At 58.4% G+C, this 19430-nt stretch overlaps 2 protein-coding genes across 2 annotated transcripts; both read left to right on the forward strand.

Moving 5' to 3' along the window:
• Positions 1–2881: 2881 nt before the first annotated feature.
• On the forward strand, positions 2882–5602 carry LOC104308289 (uncharacterized). The gene is made up of 2 exons (XM_009909470.2): positions 2882–3085; positions 4195–5602. Exons 1-2 carry the CDS (start codon positions 2918–2920, stop codon positions 5311–5313), a joined length of 1287 nt encoding a protein of 428 aa, XP_009907772.2. The 5' UTR covers positions 2882–2917; the 3' UTR covers positions 5314–5602.
• Positions 5603–6631: 1029 nt separating this feature from the next.
• Positions 6632–10469, forward strand: DOHH (deoxyhypusine hydroxylase). The gene is made up of 5 exons (XM_054175361.1): positions 6632–6715; positions 7057–7404; positions 7739–7815; positions 8044–8281; positions 9146–10469. Exons 2-5 carry the CDS (start codon positions 7131–7133, stop codon positions 9493–9495), a joined length of 939 nt encoding a protein of 312 aa, XP_054031336.1. The 5' UTR covers positions 6632–6715; positions 7057–7130; the 3' UTR covers positions 9496–10469.
• The last annotated feature ends 8961 nt before the right edge of the window (positions 10470–19430 follow it).

The following is a 19430-nucleotide window of genomic DNA, read 5'->3' on the forward strand; positions in this document are numbered from 1 at the left end:
GGCGCCAGGCGGGCGTGCGACCGTGGCAGCTGCTGTCCCTGGAGCTCTGCGTCGGCACCGCGTGGCTCAAGCAGCCCCGGCTCCGTGGTGGGCTGCGAGGGCTCCGGGCTACCCCAACAGGCTGTGCAGGGCCGGCTTCAGCAGGAGGTGGCTCCCAGCGAGACAGGGCCGCGGTGCTCAGCTGCCTCCTGCCGCAGTGGCAGTTGTGAAGCCTCCCAGCCGCTCCCAGCTCAGCTGCTCTGGTGAAGATGGCACTGTACTTGGCTGATGGCTGTGGCTTGGAGAGCAGAGAGAATGGAGTGCCCTGAGGAGCCACTGCCAGCCCTGGGCTCTCCTTGGTGGCAAGCCACAGGACCAGAGAAAATTATTCCATGGTGCACCAGGGGAGGTTTCAGGCTGGATGCAAGGAAATATTTCTTCACAGAGGAAGTTCTCAAAATTTGGAACAGGCTGTCCAGGGCAGTGCTGCAGTCACCATCCCAGGAGGTGTTTAAGCAGCCTTGTGGGGCTGGCACCTGGGGACATGGTTTAGTGTTGACCATTCAGTGCTGGGTCAAAGGTTGGACTGGATGAGTTTTGAGGTCTCTTCCAACAGGATGTATTCTGTGATTCTGCAAGAAGGATCTGAATCATTCTTTTTAAGCCCCCCTGAAGTCAGGATGTGAGGCACCCCAGCAGCCTCCTCAGAGGGACACCTCCATTTCTCATTGTCACACAGGACTCTGGGATGTGGAATATCACAGAATGGTTTTGATTGGGAGGGACCTTTAAAGCTCATCCAGTCCAACCGTAGTGGTGTGATGCTTTAGCCCACACACACCAACAAATAAAGCACAGCTAACCCAGTCGGAGAAGCGAGTGAAGGCTGTATTTTACAAGCAATAATGAAATGCAATTAATATATGCAAAATATACAGTATTTACAATATCATACAAGAATTTACAAGAAAGAACACAAACACTGAAATCCCCCTTGCAGGAGGATCCCACTTCGGCTTCCCCCCAAACCTCTCTCCCCGTCCTTCCCTTTCCCCTAGTAGTTAATTAGGTGGAAAAGGAGAAAGAGAGAAAAGGATATTAAGGGACATTCATTAGCTCAAAGCAGCTGTTAAGAAAGTTGGTTTCTCTTATCTTACCAGTTTCAGTCCAGGGTCGGCTGCATGCACTCTGGCCAAGAAAATGAAAGTCAGAACAGACTGAAGCTGGAGTGAGAGAAAAAATGGTAAGAGATCTTTGCTGTGGTACATCTCACATCTGACCAATGAAATTCGTTTAGACATGAGCAGGCAGTGTGAGCTTGCAACTCAGAAGGCCAATGGCAGCCTGAGCTGTATCAAAAGATGTGTGGCCAGATGACAGTGAGGTGATTCTGCCACTTTGCTCTGGTGAGACCTCACCTGGAGTACTGCATGCAGGTCTGGAGCCCTCAACACAGGAAGGACATGGACCTGAGGGTCCAGAGTAGGCCACAAAAATTAATCCAGGGGCTGGAGAAGCTCTGCTATGAAAACAAGCTGAGGGAGCTGGGGGCTTCAGCCTGGAGAAGGGTATGGGGAGAACTAATAGCAACCTCCCAGTACCTCAAGGGGGATGCAAGAAAGATGGAGAGGGACTGTTCCCAAAGGCCTGCAGTGACTGGACCAGGGGCAATGTTTTCAAACTAAAGAAGAGCAGATTTAGATTGGATGTGAGGAACAGGCTCTTTACCGTGAGGGTGTGGAACACTGGAACAAGTTGCCCAGTGAGGTGATTGAGGCCCTGTCCCTGGAGGTATTGAAGGTGAGGCTCAATAGGGCTCTGGGCAACCTGATCTAGTGGAAAATGTCCCTGCTGACTGCACAGGGGTTTGGATTGGATGACCTTTGGAGGTCCCTTCCAACCCAGACTATTCTATGATTCTATAATCTTCAACTAGAGCAGGTTTCTGAGAGCCCCAGCCAACCTGACCTGGAATGGTTCCAGGGATGGGGCATCTTGCACCTCTCTGGGCAACCTGGGACAGGGTCTCACCACCCTTGTAATTAAAAAATTCATTTTATCTAAATCTCCCTCTTTTAGTTTAAACCCATTACCCCTTGTCCTGTCCAAACAGGTCTCACTAAAATGTTTGTCCCCAGCTCCAGATTGGCTTCTTTAAGCACTGAAAGGCCACCTGAAGGTCTTCCTGGAGCCTACTCCTCCAGGCTAAGCAACTCCAATTCTTTCAGTCTGGTTTCACAGCAGAGGGCTTCTAGCCCTGTCAGCATTGCTGTGGCCTCCTCTGGCCGCACTCCAACAGGGCTGAGGACTCCAGAGCTGCCCCAGCAGTGCAGGGAGGATCTCAGCACAGTGGAGGAGGGGTGCAGAATCCACCTGCTGCCCACACTGCTGCGGGGGACTCTGGATGCTCATGTCCAGGTTTTCACCCACCAGTACTCTCAAGTTCTTCTTCACAGGGCTGTTCTCCATCCCTTCATGCCCCAGCCTAGATTGATACTGAGGATTGTGCCAACCCAGATGCAGGGCCTGGCACGTGCCCACCTCTGCAGCTTGCCCAGGTCTCCCAATACATCCTCAGCTATGGCACATCCTTAAAACCCAGCAGGCTCTGGGAACCTGGGCATCATCAGGGCACTGGCACCGCCTGCTTGTTGTGGGGTTTTTGTTGTATTTTCTGGTGCGATGCCTTCCCCTCCTGAGCCTTAAACGAGTCGGTGCTGATGCAGATGGCCGGCCCGGGGCAGCGGGCCGGGCCGCGGCGAGAGCTGGGAGGAGAAAGCCCAGACGGTCCCCGCCACGCCGATGGCTGCTCCCCGCGATCCCGCCCCCCCCGCTCCGGTCCTCCCCTTTCTCCCGGTCCCCCCCGGTCCCGCCCCCCGGTCCCGCCGTGACCCCGCGGCCGATCACTTCCAGGGCGGTCCCGGCTCTCGATTTGAAAATGCAGGAGCGGCTGCTGGTGCTGCTGTGCGCACTGGCGCGGCGCCGGCGGGGGAGAGGGCGGTCGGCTCCGGCCATGGCCGGCGACGAAGCCTGGGCCTGGGACGGGCCGCAGCGGCGCGCGTGGCTCCGGCACTACTACAGCCAGCGGCAGAAGCGGCTCATGACGGTGACCGGGGCGGGGCGGCGGGGACACGGCGCGATCGGCGGAGGACGGGAAGGGCGCGGGGACGTCAGGGAGGGGACCTGGGGATACGATACGCGGGGACCAGGATGTGGGAGACGGGAGGACACTGAGGTCACGGAGACACAAAGGATGGGGCACGCGTGGGACACGAAGCATACAGACAGGAAGAAAGTGGGACACGGAAGGCACGGGGTACAGAGATCATGGGGGCGTGAGAAATGGGAGCCGGGGGGCATGTGCAGGATACAGAAGTGCAGGGATGGGAAGGATGGGGGGGGGTATAGAGGTCACAAGAGGGACACAAAGGGTGGCAGACATGGGGGTTGTTTCCAAAATACAGGGTCAGGAAGGACGTGAGTCATAAAGGGACACAGGGGGACATAAGTCCAAGAGGATGGGGAATGTGGGGGATATGTGAAACATAAAGGTGGGGACACAAAGGATGGGGGACTTGCAGAACATGGGATGTGAGCTCAGCCACAAAGGACAGGGGATGCAGAGGACATGGGAACATGAAGGAGGGGGTGATATCGAAGGTGGGGGATGGCTGGGGTTATGTGGCAGTGAGCACAAGCTTGGGGGAAACACAGGGAACCCACTTCTCTGGACAGTTGCTGAGAATGGTTTCAGCTTAACAATGTTTGTAGAATTTAATAATAGAAAAACAGTTTCAGTGTAGGGGCTGGGGATGTGGGTACTTGTTCTGCCTTCCAAGACATGACCAAGCCCACAGCTGACTCAGTTGCAGGAAAGCAAGTGAGCTTATTACAAACAAACCCACGAAGATTGTGGCCACCCCAAAGGGGACTTTTCCAGAAGGCTCTTCATCTGCAGCATGTGAGCATCTTGTCCAGGATCACAGCTCTTGCCTGCAGGGTTTGCAGTGGGGTTTCACAGCAGCAGGAGTATTTGACCCAGTGGTTGGTGCCAGTTGGGACTCCTATATGTGTAGCACTGGACATCCTCTTTGTCCTGAGCAGGTCACTTGAGCTGGATGGTCTTCAGAGGTGGGGGTGGTCCTAGTGAAGTGCAGAGTGGGGACTGGGGAGGCACTGTCTCACACCCCATCTATCTCTCCACCACTGCTGCAGCTTCTGATTGCTCGACGGAGGAGAACCAGCTGCTACTTCTACCCCCGTGCTTGGCCTAGTGTCAGGAGCACAGACTGGTGGGAGCGTGTGGTCCTGAAGGAATTTGGGCCCCAGGACTGGCTGGAGAAGTTTCGGATGTCCAAGGAGACCTTCTTCTATGTCTGCAACCAGCTGCAGCCTGGGATGGCTGCGCACAGTTCCCACTTCCACCCCAGCCTGCCCCTGGAGAAGAGGGTGGCCGTGGCCCTGTGGCACTTGGCCAGCAACGTGGAGTACCAGACCCTCAGCCCACTCTTTGGCATAGGGCCCTCCACAGTGCAGATGTGTGTCCGGGAAGTGAGTTACACCATTGTCCTGCTGCTGAAACCCCTCTACCTCCGGCTGCCCAACGAGAAGGAGCTGGAGAACATGGTGCGCATCTTCTGCACCCGCTGGGGCTTCCCGCACTGCATTGGTGCCCTGGACAGCCTTCACATTCCCATCCACCCCCCGCTGCACCTCAGTGCTGACTACTGCAATGGGCAGGGCTGGCACTCCATCCTGACACAGGCTACTGTAGATGGGCTGGGCCAGTTCTGGGATGTCTCCACCGCCTTCCCTGGAAGCATGGAGAACAGTGCCGTCCTGGAGAGCTCCAGCCTGTGGGTGCTGGCCAAGGAGGGACGGCTGTGCCCCAACCCTCCCAAGCACTTCATGGGGAAGGCACAGAAGTATGTGCTGCTGGGTGATGCCACCTACCCCTTGCAAGACTGGATCCTGAAGCCCTACCAGGAGGATGAGACCCTCACCCAGCGACAGCTGCAGTTCAACTACCGCCTGAAGCGGGCACACAGTGTGATTGAGAATGCCTTCCTGCGCCTAAAGGCACGCTGGCAGATCCTCCTGAAGTGTGATGACTGCAGCCTGGAGCTGCTGCCCACCCTTGTCCTCGCTTGCTGCATCCTGCACAACATCTGCGAAGCCCATGACAACCCATTCAATGAGGAGTGGCTGGAGGGCACCGAGCCAACGGAGCTCCCCAAGCCCTGCCAGCCCGCACCTGCTGCCATGGAGGATGGCCAGGCTGAGCAGGTGCGCGAGCTGATGTGCCAGTACTTCGAGAGCTGTGGGGAGGGCTGATGAAGCCAGAGGGTGAAGCAGCCTTGCACATCCTTGTTCACAGGCTTCCCATGGACTTTGGCATACATAGTCCCATGGGTCTTGGGCTGTTCAGCCTCTCTTCTCTGCTGAAGGCTGCTGGCTGCACCATCCCTTTTTGGAGTGGGGAGGGGTTGGCTGCATCCACACTTACACTGGTTTTGCCAGGTGGGTTTAGGCAATGGAATGTATTTTGTGCCCTTGAGCTCTTCAAGGAGTTGATCAGTCTAGTGATGTGTTGTGTGCCACATGAGTAAAGCAGGGATTGAGGCTGAGTGAGGGCTTTCTGGGTTTTCCTTTCCTAGAAGCATATCTCTGTCAGGCTAAAACCAGCAGGAGGCTTGAAATAAGAAAGCAAACCCCCACTGAAAGTATGAAACTTGCTATGTAAACACGGGAGGGGAAAGTAAGGCAGAGGCAGAGCACTGACTTGCCAGGGGCTGGCACCAGCCTGGAAGAAAGTTGCATCCACAAATTCCCACTGTGCTGCTGCTCAGGGGAGCAGCAGGGGAGTGAGCTGAGCTGTCCCAGCCAGGCCTCCTTGCATTTCTCTGGAGGGGTTTGCTGTAAGAGTCTCTGGCTTGGCCCCCAAGGTTCCTCTCCTCATTCCACGGGACAGCTCTTGCCTAGGACCTCCGAGCTATGCTCCCAGCCCAGCTGCAGTGTGGGTAGAAACGTGTAGCTCTGCCCCTTGTATCGGCTGAGAAATCGGGTGGCTGTGGTCTACTCCACAGCCTTCCTGCCGCAGGCTGGAGCCTGGTGACAGCCTGAGTCCGCAGGGCCAAGGGAGGGCCGGCTTGCTGGGCCGCGAAGGCTCCTCCATCAGCGATCTGCTGGAAGCTGGTGGACGGGAGAATATCACAGACTCCTCCTGCTGTGCTGTCTTTCGTGCGGGGCTGGGACCTGCTGCCTGCAGCTGGAGCCCCGGAGGCAGAACCGTGACCCAAGAGAAAATGTGGGTGGCCGTCGGCTCCCACCGCAGCTGGTGCCCGCAAATGCATCACGCGGCGCGGGGCAACCTCCGGAGGGGTCCGGGCTACGGGCACAACTCCGGGGAAGGAGGCTGCCCACGGAGCAGCGGGACCTCTCGCACCCCTCATTGTACGCTGCCTTGAACGGCCGCGGGGATACGGAGGGAGCGCTGGGACGGGGCTTGGGGAACAGAACTGAGGCTCGGGGTGCAGCGCCGGTATGAGCAGAGGTGGAGGGGCAACGCTGGGAAGGGTAGCGCTAGGACCGGGGCGGGTAACGCTGACCCCGCACGCCGCCACCGGCCCCGCTCTGCCGCCGCTCGGCTGGGGGGCGGGCTCGGGGCGGCACCGCCCTCCTCCGGAAGTGCGGCGGAAGCCGCTCGGTCACGTGAGCAGCGGCATGGCGGCGTGTGGTGAGTGTAGGACCGGCACCGGGCCCTGGTCCCGGCTCGCGCCGTGCTCGCCACTTCCGGTGGCTCCGGGCTCAGCGAGGCCAGACGGCCACCGTCGCGGCGGGCGGTGTCCGTGTCCCTCCCGGGGATCCCGTGAGCTCAGGGTCGGCGCTGGGGTCCGATTCTGCTCGGTCCACCGGCACAGGGCCAGTGCTCGCCTGCTCCTCCGGAGCACCCCCTTTGCCCGGACTGCCGCTCTCTGCCCTCCCTGCCCCGGGCTGATGGGTGGGCCGGCGGCTGCGGTCTCCCCTGACCGCGGGGGCTCCGTCCATGGTACCCCCTCATCTTCTTCCTCCCCGCAGGAGTGTGACTGGTGGGAGCCCCGCCGGACACCTGCGTGCGGCCTGATTCTGCTCTCTCTGCCCGCCCCGGCGCCATGGTGACAGAGGAGGAGGTAGAGGCCATTGGCCGGACGCTGGTGGACGCGGCCCAGCCCCTGCCTGCCCGGTTCCGGGCCCTTTTTACGCTGCGCAACCTCGGCGGCCGTGCGGCTGTGGACTGGATCAGTCGAGCTTTCGGGGACGGCTCGGCTCTGCTCAAGCATGAGCTGGCGTACTGCCTGGGCCAGATGCGGGACGAGGCAGCCATCCCTGTGCTCATCCGAGTGCTGGAGGACACCAGCCAGGAGCCCATGGTCAGGCATGAGGCAGGTATGATGGCAGCTCCTTCAGCTCTGGGCACAGGGGAAGGGTCCAGCCTGTAAGGACTTGTGGGTGCTTCCCCCACCCCATACCAGACAGCTTGTGATGGCCTGATCCAGCATGGGTGTCATGGCTTGGAAAAACCTGGTGCATGTAACCACCTCACCAAATCCCCTGGATGGACTGGTTGGTTGAGCCTTCCCTTTCCTGCTGGCCAGGCTGGCTCATTTAGGATCAGAGTCAGGCCTGTTTGCCCACTTCAGAGTGAGGCTTTGCTGTAGAACACAACAGGATTCTCCTCACATACACACCTTAGTAACATCATGACACATCCTTCCTTCAGGTGAAGCCCTGGGTGCTATTGGGAATCCTGATGTGCTGGATATCCTCAAATGCTATTCAGAGGATCCTGTGGTTGAGGTGAGGCTCTTGGCGGGGGTTGGTGGGTCATTTCCTCTGGAGTGCAGTGCTGCTGATCCAGGGAGGGTGAGGCAGTTTTCTCCTGGGCAGCCTCTGACTGTGGATGAGGACACCATGAGCTGCTTCCTGCTTTGTGCTGGCACCCAGCTTCTCTTGGGAAGCCCTGGGCACCCTCCCAGTGCCATATGGTGCCATCCCACAGCCAGAACTGTGTTCTGGTCCCCACAGGTGGCAGAAACATGTCATCTGGCAGTGAGGAGGCTAGAGTGGCTGCAGGAGAACAAGCAGGAGCTGAGCACCAGCCCCTACCTCTCTGTGGATCCTGCTCCCCCTTCTGAGGAGACAGATGTTGCCAAACTGCGCCAAACCCTTCTGGATGAGTCGTGCCCTCTCTTTGACCGCTACCGAGCCATGTTTGCCCTGCGAAACCTGGGGGGCCAGGCTGCTGTGCTGGCTCTGGCAGATGGTAAGGACTAGTGTGGGGCTGCTTGCAGCCTCTTCTAAGTCTGTACAGGTTAATCCAGGATTAGCCCATCCCAAATCCAGGAGTGCCAGAGCTGTGGGGCTCTTATTTGACTCTTAATGGGTTCATTTACAGAGCTCTTGTCCCCCTGCTTGTTTGCAAGAGCCACATTGCAAAGCTCTCTGAGCTCTCTGACAGCTCCCTCGTTGTCCTCCAGGGCCCATTTCCTTGTGGCTCTTGGTGGGAGAGGGCACAAACTGTATTGTTAGCTTGGGATCAAGCAGTCTGACCTGGTGGGACCTGGCCCCAGGGTTTCAAGGTCCTGTCACCCATCCTGCAGTTTTGGAACATCTCTGGAGATGGGATCTAATTTTTCCTGAGGGAAGAAGGGGCAGACTACAGCCCAGGAACTGTTTGTACACAGCCCAAGGGAAGTGAATAAGGCTCTTCAGCCACCTGGGGAGAGCTGAGCGTACACAGGGGTCAGTGAGCTCTTTCTACTGCTGTTCAGTTGCCCAACACGGGAGGGCTTGAGGCTGTGGCTGTGCTACCCAGGCACATCACACTGGTGGGTTAGGTCCTGTGGGCAGCATGGGCTGTCTAGAGCAGGTGAAGGTGCTGTGAGCTCTGCCAGGAGGGTGTGCGGTGCAGAGATTGTCCCAGCTGTGCAGGGTCAGAGTGGGACAGCCCTTCCTGTAGGTGTTTGTCCCCTTCCCCAAAAGCCGCTGTGGTTCTGGGGTGGTGACTGCCAGCAATAGCCCATGGCCCAGCCTGCCCCATGGCTTCCCCACGCCTTGCGGTTGGGGGACCGCAGCCGAGGGCGCGGTTCGGAAGCGGCGGCGGCTCCCTCTCGCCTCCTCTCCGCAGGGCTGCGCTGCGGCAGCGCCCTCTTCCGGCACGAGATCGGCTACGTGCTGGGCCAGATGCAGGACGAGGCCTGCGTCCCGCAGCTGACGGCGGCGCTGCGCAGCCGCTCCGAGAGCGCCATGGTGCGGCACGAGTGCGCCGAAGCGCTGGGCGCCATCGCCCGCCCGGCCTGCCTGGAGACCCTGCGCGCCTTCGCCAGCGATGAGGAGCGGGTGGTGCGAGAGAGCTGCGAGGTGGCCCTGGACATGTACGAGTATGAGAACGGAGCCCAGTTCCAGTACGCCGATGCGCTCTGCAAGCTGCAGGCTGCCGCCTGTGCTCTGCCTGGGGAGGCGGGGGGCACAGGTTGAGCGTGCTGCCTCCCACCCCTGCTCCCGTTCTGTTTCCCTGGTGGCCTCTGTCAATGTGGATCCATGTCTTTACTGCAGTGGAGGTGGAGGAGGACCTGGATTTGCTCTCTGGAACAATTAAAACCACCTTCTTCCAAATATAGACCGAGCTGCTACTTCCACACCCCACCCCCCAGTTTCCTGGATCTGCCCTTGTTCCCTGCCAGGATCAGCACTGCCTGCCCACAGCCTGGCCTGCAGCTTGAACCGGGTGGGCTCTGCTCTGCACGTTGGAGCCTGTTGCAGCTGTGTAGGTCTTGGGCCTGCTCTGGGCTTGTGCTGCTGTGGCAGCTTGTTGTGAAACAGCTCTGCTCTCCCTGCTTGAGCATTGCTGGGGGGCCAGGGCAGGCTTTGGGTGCTTGCTCTTGTAGGGTTGTACCAGTGCAATGCCTCAAAATCGCCCTTGGTGCTGGACTGAGACAGATCCCTTCTTGCCTCTGCAATGGAGGAGCTGCTGTGGATTCGGTCTCTCCTGTTGGGGCAGGCCAGGGCTGTGCTTGTGGCAGCTTTGCCCTGGGATGGGGGCTGTTTCATGACAAAATTTGGAAGATTTGGCTGCATTTTTTCTTCCTTCAGGGAACGGCGCTGCTATTAGGGCTTAGAGGGTGAGGCAGAGCCTGCCCAGACTTTCCCCCACATCTAACCAAAACTGGGAGGGCTAAGGCTGGTGTCTGCTGCCATCACCCAGCACCCAAAGCCCCTGGGCAGCCCAGTGTTGGCACAGAGGAGCTATCTGGGAGTAATATGTTTGCAGGGAGCTCTCATGTGAGTTGAGCTGAGATTGAGCCCTTGCCTAGATGTGGAGTGCACCCGGTGCTGCGTGGTTTGGCCCTGGTGGGGAGCCCTGGGGCTGCCATTATGGAATCATAGAACACAATAATTTAGGTTGTAAAAGACCTTTAAGATCAAGTCCAACTGTAATGGGAGGAGAGAACACAGGGTGGGGTCTCTAATGGTTTGGGATAAACCCCCCCCACCTCTGTCTGTGGGGTGCATCAGGAGCTTTCAGTGGTGCCCCACAGAGGGGCCAGTGAGGTCCTGCTGTGCTGCAGGCATCCTGATGAAGAGGCTTTTCTCCTAACCATAGTCTCTTTAGGAGTTGTTCCCAGGCTCAATCCTCTTAGTCCCTAAGGCCACTGTGGCAGCTGGCTCGTCTGGCCCAGTTCAGGACCCCATGGGAGGGGTTTAAACTGGAGACATGACCAATTCTGGTCACCTGTGCAGTCAGACATGCATGCCTGATGGCTGTGGGTGGGCTTCTGTGTGATGTGGACAGTGAGGGCCACTGAGCTCAGCGCTGGAGACAAAGACATGATGTTTTCACACCATTTTGGAGTCAGCAGCCGTTACCAGGCTTCCTGCCCCCCTTCCCTCATTCTCCACGGACCCCAGGTGATGAGTAGGATCCATCGGGCACTGCCAAGCTTTGGAGTGCCTCTGTACCCATCTCTGTGCCCTGTGGGTGGAGGGGCAGGGCAGTGGGTCGTGTCGTTTCCCCCTGGCATTGTCATGGAAGGCAGCTCACAACTCCACACCAGGACTTCCCTGGTGCACGGTTCGGGGTGCGCTGCCAGCGCCGTTCCCAGGTGTTTGCCAGTCCATTTGTACCTGCTTATCACCCCAGCTGTTCCAGCACTTGCTCTCTGCTGTTCTCTGGCATTTCCACAGGTGACTCACTCAGACCACGCAGAGTTGTTTCAAATCTCTCTGTACTGGCCTTTACCTCTGCTACCCCAAAGGCCTTTTAAGCCAAAACTGGAACAAAATGAGCATTTTTGTGGCCAGGATCTTGCCAGGGGCGGCCTGGGTGCACTAGAGCCAGGATGTGTGCTGGGGGTGGAGGAGGGCCTGGCCATGAAGACCTGACTTGGCACCAAGCAGTCCTCCCTGGCCAAGGCTGCTGCTGGTCTGGGCCAAGCCAAGCACACTCCTGGTGGAGAGTGAGCTGCTTGCATGGGGTACCTCTAACCACCACCCCTCTGAGGCTGCTCTGGGAAGGTGGCAGCCCCTTGCTGTGGGCTGCTTCATAATGGCTGGATGCTGCAGCTAAGGGAGCCTTGTGGGACACCCCTCAGTGTGAGGCTGCAGCAGCCGCCATCCCTTCTGCTCAGAGGGTGCTGTATCCTCTGGGGAAGGGTGCAGCTGCTGGGATTTCACACCATCTGCTTGAGGGATTGAGGGCTGGCTGAGGGATTTAACCAAACTGGGAGGAGGAGGGGGGAAGCCTTGAGGCATCCTTCTCCATCCCTGGCTTTGGAGGTTCTTCAGTTAAGGATCATTCCTTGCTCCTGGGGGGATGGAGGTACCTGCAGTGCTGCAGAAGGGCAGGTTCTGGGGAGTCTGTGCCACGCTGGAACCTGTTGATGACCCCCCAGGCCAAGCCCACTGGGGCTGTTCCCGGATTAGCAAGGGCTAAAGTGCTTCGCACAGACGCTCTGTCCTTTGGAAGGCAGCGCGCGAGCGGCTTCCCGCTGCACGCAGGGCAAGTGGCACTGCTCATGAGAACCTCGCTGTCCCCGTGAGCTGCCGGCACCAAGGAGCCTCACAGACCCTGATGCCACTTCTCCTCTGCAGCTTCCTGTGCAGCAGAGGCTTTGGTGGCTCAGGCTGGGGTGTGTGAGGAGCTGGCAATGGCCTCTGCAGAGGGCACCCTGCTCTCCAGCACTGGGGGGGCATGTGGGTTGTGGCACTTGCTGCAGTCTCCTGCCTTCAGGGTGGGGTGCTGTACATGGACTACAAGCCCCTGACCCTGGACAGCATCCACCTGCCCGGCTATGTCCCTTACCTGGTGATGGCAGCCACCCTGGTGCTGGTGGTGGCATATGCCATTGTGGGGCACCTCATCAAGGACCTGGTGCATGACTTTGCTGGTGAGTGCTGCCCAGAGCAGAATGGAGATTTGGGGCTGGGTGGGGGCTTGGAGAGCCCCTCAAACCCATGCCATGGCATGGATGTGCCACTGACTGTTCTGTCTCTGGCCCCTCAGACTGGGCATTCAGGCCCAAGATGGAGGAGAAGGTGGTGATGGTTGAGGGGACCATGCTGGAGGTGGAGTGGCTGGAAGAGGATGGGGTACCAACAGAGAGGAAGCCAGAAGGTGAAGGAACTGGTGCCCTGCCAGGCATGAACATCCCACTGGCACAGCTCAGCACCATCTTGCACAGCTCCATCTCCTTCACAGAACCCCATGAGGGGAGGCTCTAGGGCCAGGCAACCACATTGTTGCCACCAGGACCCAGGAGCTGTACCCAGCCATTGGGTCACAGCATGGACTTCAGACTGTGGTTCAGGGGTGATACTGCCTGGTGCTGGCACGTGGCTTCACCATCCCTGGCACAGCCTCACATGCTTATCGTGAGGCTGATACAGCTGTCTGAAATAAAACAGCCTAACTCCATCCCCCTTCAAGTGCCCCTTAGCCAGGTGTGGGCAGGGGTAGATGGCAGGGCTGGGACACCCCAACCTTCACCTCACTGGAGCTGTGTCAGCCCCCAGGCATGTGCAGGTGTCCACATATGGACAAATATGTGGGCATGTAGAGGTGGGTGCTCAAGGGTGCAAACTGTTGGCACAGGGACACACCCTGGGTGCGGGCACAGACACCGATGTGCACACGCGTGGACGTGGAAACAGGGCCACACGTGCCCATGGGGAGGCCATGGCAGGGCAGGGCAGGGGCTCCATCTGTGGGGCTGAGACACTGGCCTTGGTATGCCCCACCATTGCCAGTGGGGATGGGAGTGCAATGCCCCACAAGCAGAGGGAAGAGACTGGGATGGAACAATATGCAGAATGGGCACTCCTCCACACAGCTGCCCACCCATCCATCTGTCTGTCCCTCCATTCCTCACTCCTCATCTACTCAAGTGCCTTAGGGGTGGGCCGCTGAGCACAGGGCTGCTGCTGTAGCCCAGGAGGTGCTGGCCAATGGGTGTCACAGGGTCCCGGGGGCAGAGCTGGAGAGGTGCCACTTCCCAAGAATTACTGGAGCCTGGTTGCCTTGACTCTTAGTGGCACTTGTCCTCTTGAACCCAATAAAAGCCACCTGCTGCCCTCGAGTCTAGAGCACAGCACCTGTTCCTGGCCCCGGCAGCGGTGTGCGGGAGAGGAGAGCCCACCTCAGGGTGCAGGATCCGGACATGCCTCAGCCCTCTGCCAGCCTCTGTCTGAAAATGCCAAGGGCAATGCAGCCACTCTCACTCCTGGTCCTGCTCATCCTCGCCGCGACTGCCCAGGGACAGGCTGGTAGGTTCCCCCAAATCCTTGTGCCCTGGACTACCCTGAGGGGAGGGGTGGCTGTGCCTGCCCTTGGGCATCAGATCAGCTCCTGGGAGCCCTTCCTAGTAGGGCCAGCCTGTCCCAGCATGTAACCAGTCCGGGGGCAGAGCAAAAAGATTTGGGTGCACCTGCCTGCTGTTCCTAGTGCTCCCCACCATGCCAAACACCCCCAGGGACAGGTTGTCTGTGTTGAGGGTGGCTTCCTCAGCACCAACGGTATGCTTGGGGAAGTGGCAATGAGCACTTGCCAACATTCCCTGGCATCCCCAGCATCCCCAGTGCCAGGCTCGGCACAGTCAGGACCCTGCACCATGGGGTTCTGTCCCCGGCAAGATGGGGTTCCCTCGAAGCCGCCCTCATCCCCCTCCTTGTTTCCATCCCAATCTCTGTCCCTGTGCCTTGATGTGCAGGCACCAGCCCCAAGGAGCTGCAGCCCTGGCTGATTGGCCTCACGGCTGTTGTTGTCTTCCTCTTCATCGTCTTCGTGCTTCTACTTGTCAACCGGCTCAGGCGGATCCGGATGGACAGGTGGGCTGCTGTGGCAGGGCACCCGCCTTGGCACGGGGGTGCTGGCCAAGGAATTGCAAGGTCTTTGCTGTGGCCAGGGCTGGCAGAGGGTGGGGTGGGGTGGAGCCATGGCTGTTCAGGGGCACAGCTCAGCCTTTCTCTGCCCCCACAGGAAGCAGAGTGGCCTCCAGGAGAAGCAAGGCAGTGACAGGTACCATGGCTCTGGGTGTTTTGGGGGTGGCACTGGACCTTGGTTCCCTGATGGGGATGGCGGTGCCATGCGTGGTCCACTGTGCCCTTGGCATGGCTGAAGGCGGTGTGCCAGGGGACCAGGCTGGGATACCCTACTCATTGACACCACCCTCCCGGCAGGCTAAAGCAGGCCGGCCATGCCAACCCGGCGGCCGAGGAGAGCGGCGAGGAGCAGAGCAAGGTCACGGCCTTCTGAAGCGGCCGCGCCTGGTTCCCCCGGGCCCTGGCCATGGGCACCACGCCTGCGGCCCCGTCCGCGGGGCGGAGATCCACGCCGGGCTTTGCGGCGCGGCTGCAGGGCGGCCGCGGGGCGGGAGGGGTGGCGGAGGAGAACGGTCGCGCCCCCCCCACCAGCGTCCCCCGGCTCGGAGCCTGCAGGCGGCCCCACCCGGGGTGGGGCAGCGGTTGTCCCCGGCTGTACCCCAGTAAAAGTCCCCATCCTGACCCGGCCTGCAGCGTTTGGTGTCACCGTGCCGGGGTGGGGCTGCGTGGCGGCCTCTACGTGGCTCCGCGCTGCCAGGGTGGCTCCGACGCTGCTGCCTCGCTGCTCGCCGAGAGCCGCAGCCCTGGGGCCGGTCGGGCAGGGGACAAGCTGCCGGGCGGCAGTGGACGAGAGCTGTTATCCTCTGTCCCTCGATATGGCCCGCACCCGGCCGTCCTGCCCCGCACCTCGGGGGCTTTGGGGGCCGGGGTGGGTATCATGGAGGGCCGGGACAGCCTTGGCGGGGGAGTGGAATTGGGCCTCGGTACCCACGACTGTCATGAGCAGTGCCTCGGGATGGGGACATGGGGACTGCGTTGGTAATGCACAGGTTTGGCCAACCATGTCCTGTGAGTGGTCAAGACCCGGCCAAAGTCTTGATCTATAGGAGGTGGCAGCTGCACTGTGTCCTAAATAATCCCATGGCTGCACCCACCTGTGCACCCCCTTCCTGCGTGTCCCCCCTCTTCACCTGCTGCGGCCCCACCTCCCGGCCATCTAAGCGGGGCTGTGGTGTACCTCGGGGGGCTGCTGCTCCCGGCTCTGCCACCCTCCGCACCTGGGCGAAGAGCATCCAGGGTGATGGGCAACCATTGCCCAGCACAACTCTGCTCGGGTACACCCCAGTGCCCCCTCCCTAGCTGGGACAACCAGTTCCCTCCTGAGGGCCACGAAGGAAGGAAGGGCAGAGGCAGGATGGAGTTGAAGCATAGCTTGTTTAATTTTTATACATTTTTTTTGTCTTTTCTTTTTCTTTTCTTTTTATTTTTTTTTTGTGTGTGTGTCTTTTTTTTCTGTGTGGTTTTATTAATTTTTTTTGTCTCTTTTTATCTTTTTTTTTTTTTTTTTTTGCATAGGGGAGGGAGGGGGAAAAATAAAACAAAACAAAACGAAACAACCAAAACAAAGCCCTAAAACAAAAGGAACAAAATAAACGAAAAAAAACAAAAAACAAAAAAACCCCCAAATAACCCCAAACAACCCAACCCACAATACCCCCACCGAAAAAAAAAAAAACAAAACAAAAAAACAAAAACAAAAAACAAGCCCACAGGAGAAAAAATAACCAAAAAAACCACCCCAAAACACAAACCAAAACAAACTCAACCCCCCAAATCCATAGTCAGGGTCAGTAACTGGTATGTAGGCAGGAGCGGCGGCTATCGGTAATGGCTGCGTACAATGGGTATAATCAATATCGTGAAGCACCAGGGAGGGGAGCGGGGGGGCATGCAGGGACTGGGGAGGTTGGGGCACAGCTGAAGGGAGGTTGGGGAGGGTCCCGGCCCCGGCCCGCGGCCCTGGTGCGCTCGGCGGGTGTGTAACGGCTGCGGCAAGCGAGAAGCGAAATCCGGCTAATAGTAAAATATAACTGCGGGAGGGGGCACCCCCCCGCCGGCGGGGACCCCTCGAAAAGGCGGCCGAGGGCAGCCGGTGGCGCGGAGGCACTGCGGCGGGATTTTTGGTATGGGTGAGTCGTGGTCCTGCCGGCTGCCGCCTCAGCGCATTTTTGGGGCAGTTTCTCCCCTTTTGCCGCTCTTTGCCCGGGGCTGGGTAGCTCCTTGTCCCCCTCTTCCGCTCCCTCCTGCCCGTGGGCATCGCGCGGGGCACCCACGGGCACTGCTGCAGGGGGGGCACCCACGGACACTGCTGCAGGGGGGGCACCCACGGACGCTGCTGCAGGGGGGGCACCCACGGGTGCTGCCCGCCCCAGCCAGCGGCGGGGAGGCCGGGGGACAGAAAAGCAGCGATTCCAAAGTCATTGTACAAAACAAAACAAAACAAAAAAACCAAACCAAACCAAACCAATAAAAAGAAGAAAGAAACAAGAAACACCACCAAACAAGACATATATATATATATATAGGTGTGTGTGTGGAGATATATATATATATATATGTGCATATATATATATATATATTCCTTTGCACTTTAAAGTACCTTAATTATGTGTTGGCCATCAGGGAGCCGTGCCCACCTCCGCCCCTGCAGCCCCATATATATATATGTGGAGATATATATATATATATATGTACAGGTTATTTTTTTTTCTTTCTTTATACGTCACAAGGACTACTTTTAATTATTTTTTTAAGCCGACGATCCCAACTAAAAAAACCCTCTAGGAGAGACTGTAGTGCATGAAACCCCCGCGGGAGCCCCGGGCGTGGTGATTGTCGAGAGGTCCTCCCTTTCGCCCCCATCCCTATCCGGCCAAGGCTTCCCTCCCTCCCCCCCCCCCCCCCCCCAAGAGCATCCCACTGGTGAGGTCTCCCTCCGCCTTTTGCCCACCCCGACTGTGACCATTGAGCCCAGAGGCCGCGAGAGAATTAAAAGAATAAGGGAGAACGATTTAAAAAAAACCCAAAAAAAATCAAATAAAAATTTAGTGGTCGTCCCCCTAGTCCCCGCACAGCCGGTGCCCCCCAAGGGGGGGATCCGGGGACAGTTTGCATATTCCCTTTGGGCAGAGCCGGGGGGATGCGGCCCCGGGGTGGTGTGTGTCGAGGCGAGCAGTGCAAAGACGCCGGGTATGGCCCCCCGCGAACGGGAAGCCGCCAGCTCGACCCCCCCCCACCCCTCACCCCGCTGCCGAACTCTGGGCTGGAGGATGTCGAGTTGATGATTTTTTGCCTTGTTTTTAACATTTTAAGGTGCTTTTCTTGCCGAGGGCGGGTTTTGGGGAGGCTGCAGCAGCAGCCCTGCCAGACGCGCTGCGGATTCCGGGGGTGAAGGCGGCAAAAGAGGGGGCGGGAGGGGGACCCTGCTCGGTGCAACTGGTGGAGCGAGGACTCCTCGAGGGTGGGAGGCCCAGGCCCGAGGGGCGCCAGCGCCCCTCGCCACTCTCTGGGCCCGACGCTCGCCGGGGGCTGGCCACGGGGGACTGCCTTGGGTGCCCCCTGCTCCCCCTCCGCTGGCTGTCACTCTGCTCAGAAATACCTTTTGCAATGTTGTTTTTTCCTTTTTTTCCTCCGCTTTGAGCTGATTCTTTTCTATCCTTAATTTTTTTTTTTTAAATTTTTTGTTTTTAATTCTATCAAAAAAATTCCTTTCCCCCACACTGGACTCTCCCTTCCCTCTCCCTCCGTTGCATTGTCCTTGCAGAAATCAACACTGCACTGTGCATCAAGAGTCTCCCAAGGTGTTCCCTTGCCCTCTGGTAGCCCCAGCAAATCACAGCGGTGGGCGAGACTTACAGCGGGACACGACACGACCCCCTCCACCCCATAACCCCCCCCGCTAGCAGTTCTGGACACCAACAACAAAAATTCAAACGTTGGTGACGTTTCTCCGTTACAAAGCAGCAGCGACACACAGTGCCACCCGCCCATCGGTGTCATGACCCGTGTCAGTTCTCAGCCCTAGGGGGGGCTGGGGAGGGGGGGTTCACCTCTCTCTCCGGCCGGCGGGATGCTTGGATTTTAAGGCAAATTCTGGATTTTTTTTGGGGGTGTTGTGACCTGCTTTGGCGGTTGGCACAGCAAGGAATAAGCAAAGCGTCGGCGAAAGGGGAAATCCTCCTGTCGGGACTTTCCCTATTCCCTGCTGTGCCAGCCGGACCCCCGGAGATGAACCCGATGGGGATGGAGAGGGAGGGGGGCTGCGACCCGCCCTGACACCAGCGTAGGGGGATGGGCACAGCTACATTCAGACGGGTCCATTAATGTCACGGGAGCAGCTGCGCTCAGCCCTCCCAGCCCTGCGCCCCACAAAAAAAACATTAAAAAGAGGGGGGGAGGGGAGTGTCCCCAAGGGTGTGCGGGATGCTGTGACCCCTGTAAGGTCACAGCCATAGAAGTCTCCATCCCTGGTCCTCCCCGCGGGGACACGGACCGTGTCCTCCTCCACCCTGCCACGCCTGGACGGCCAGGTTCTCCCAGCATTAAGGGGGGGGGCTCTGACCCAGGGGGGTCCCTACCGCCTCCCGCCTCACTGCCTTTGGTTGCTATAAACATAAAAAACCCAAACAACAAACTAACAAAACTCCCAAAAGGGAAGGGAAAAAAAAAAAAAGTAAGAGAGAAAAGAAAAGAAAAGAAATGAAAAAAAAAACCAAAACCCAAACCAAACCAAAAGAAGAGGTAAAGCAAAGGGGTGGCCGGACCCCCCCAGCCGGACCCCCCCCTCGCCGGCGCAGCCGAGCGGCTATTGCATATTCCGGTGTGTTGGCGCAGAGGATGCATCGATATTACCAACTGGAAGACTTTTCCGAGGGGAAAAATTGGTTGGGGACCAAAACAAAAAAAAATAAAAATAAAAAATATATATATATATATAAACTAAAATAACAACAGAGAGCAAAGGGACTTTGCCGGCCAAGAAGAAGCCATGCAGGAGGCGAGGGGGGGGCAGCCGCCCCCGCTCCCCCGGGCCTCCG

The sequence above is a fragment of the Dryobates pubescens genome, chromosome 31 (genome assembly GCF_014839835.1).
Source record: "Dryobates pubescens isolate bDryPub1 chromosome 31, bDryPub1.pri, whole genome shotgun sequence".
Lineage (NCBI taxonomy): Eukaryota > Metazoa > Chordata > Aves > Piciformes > Picidae > Dryobates > Dryobates pubescens.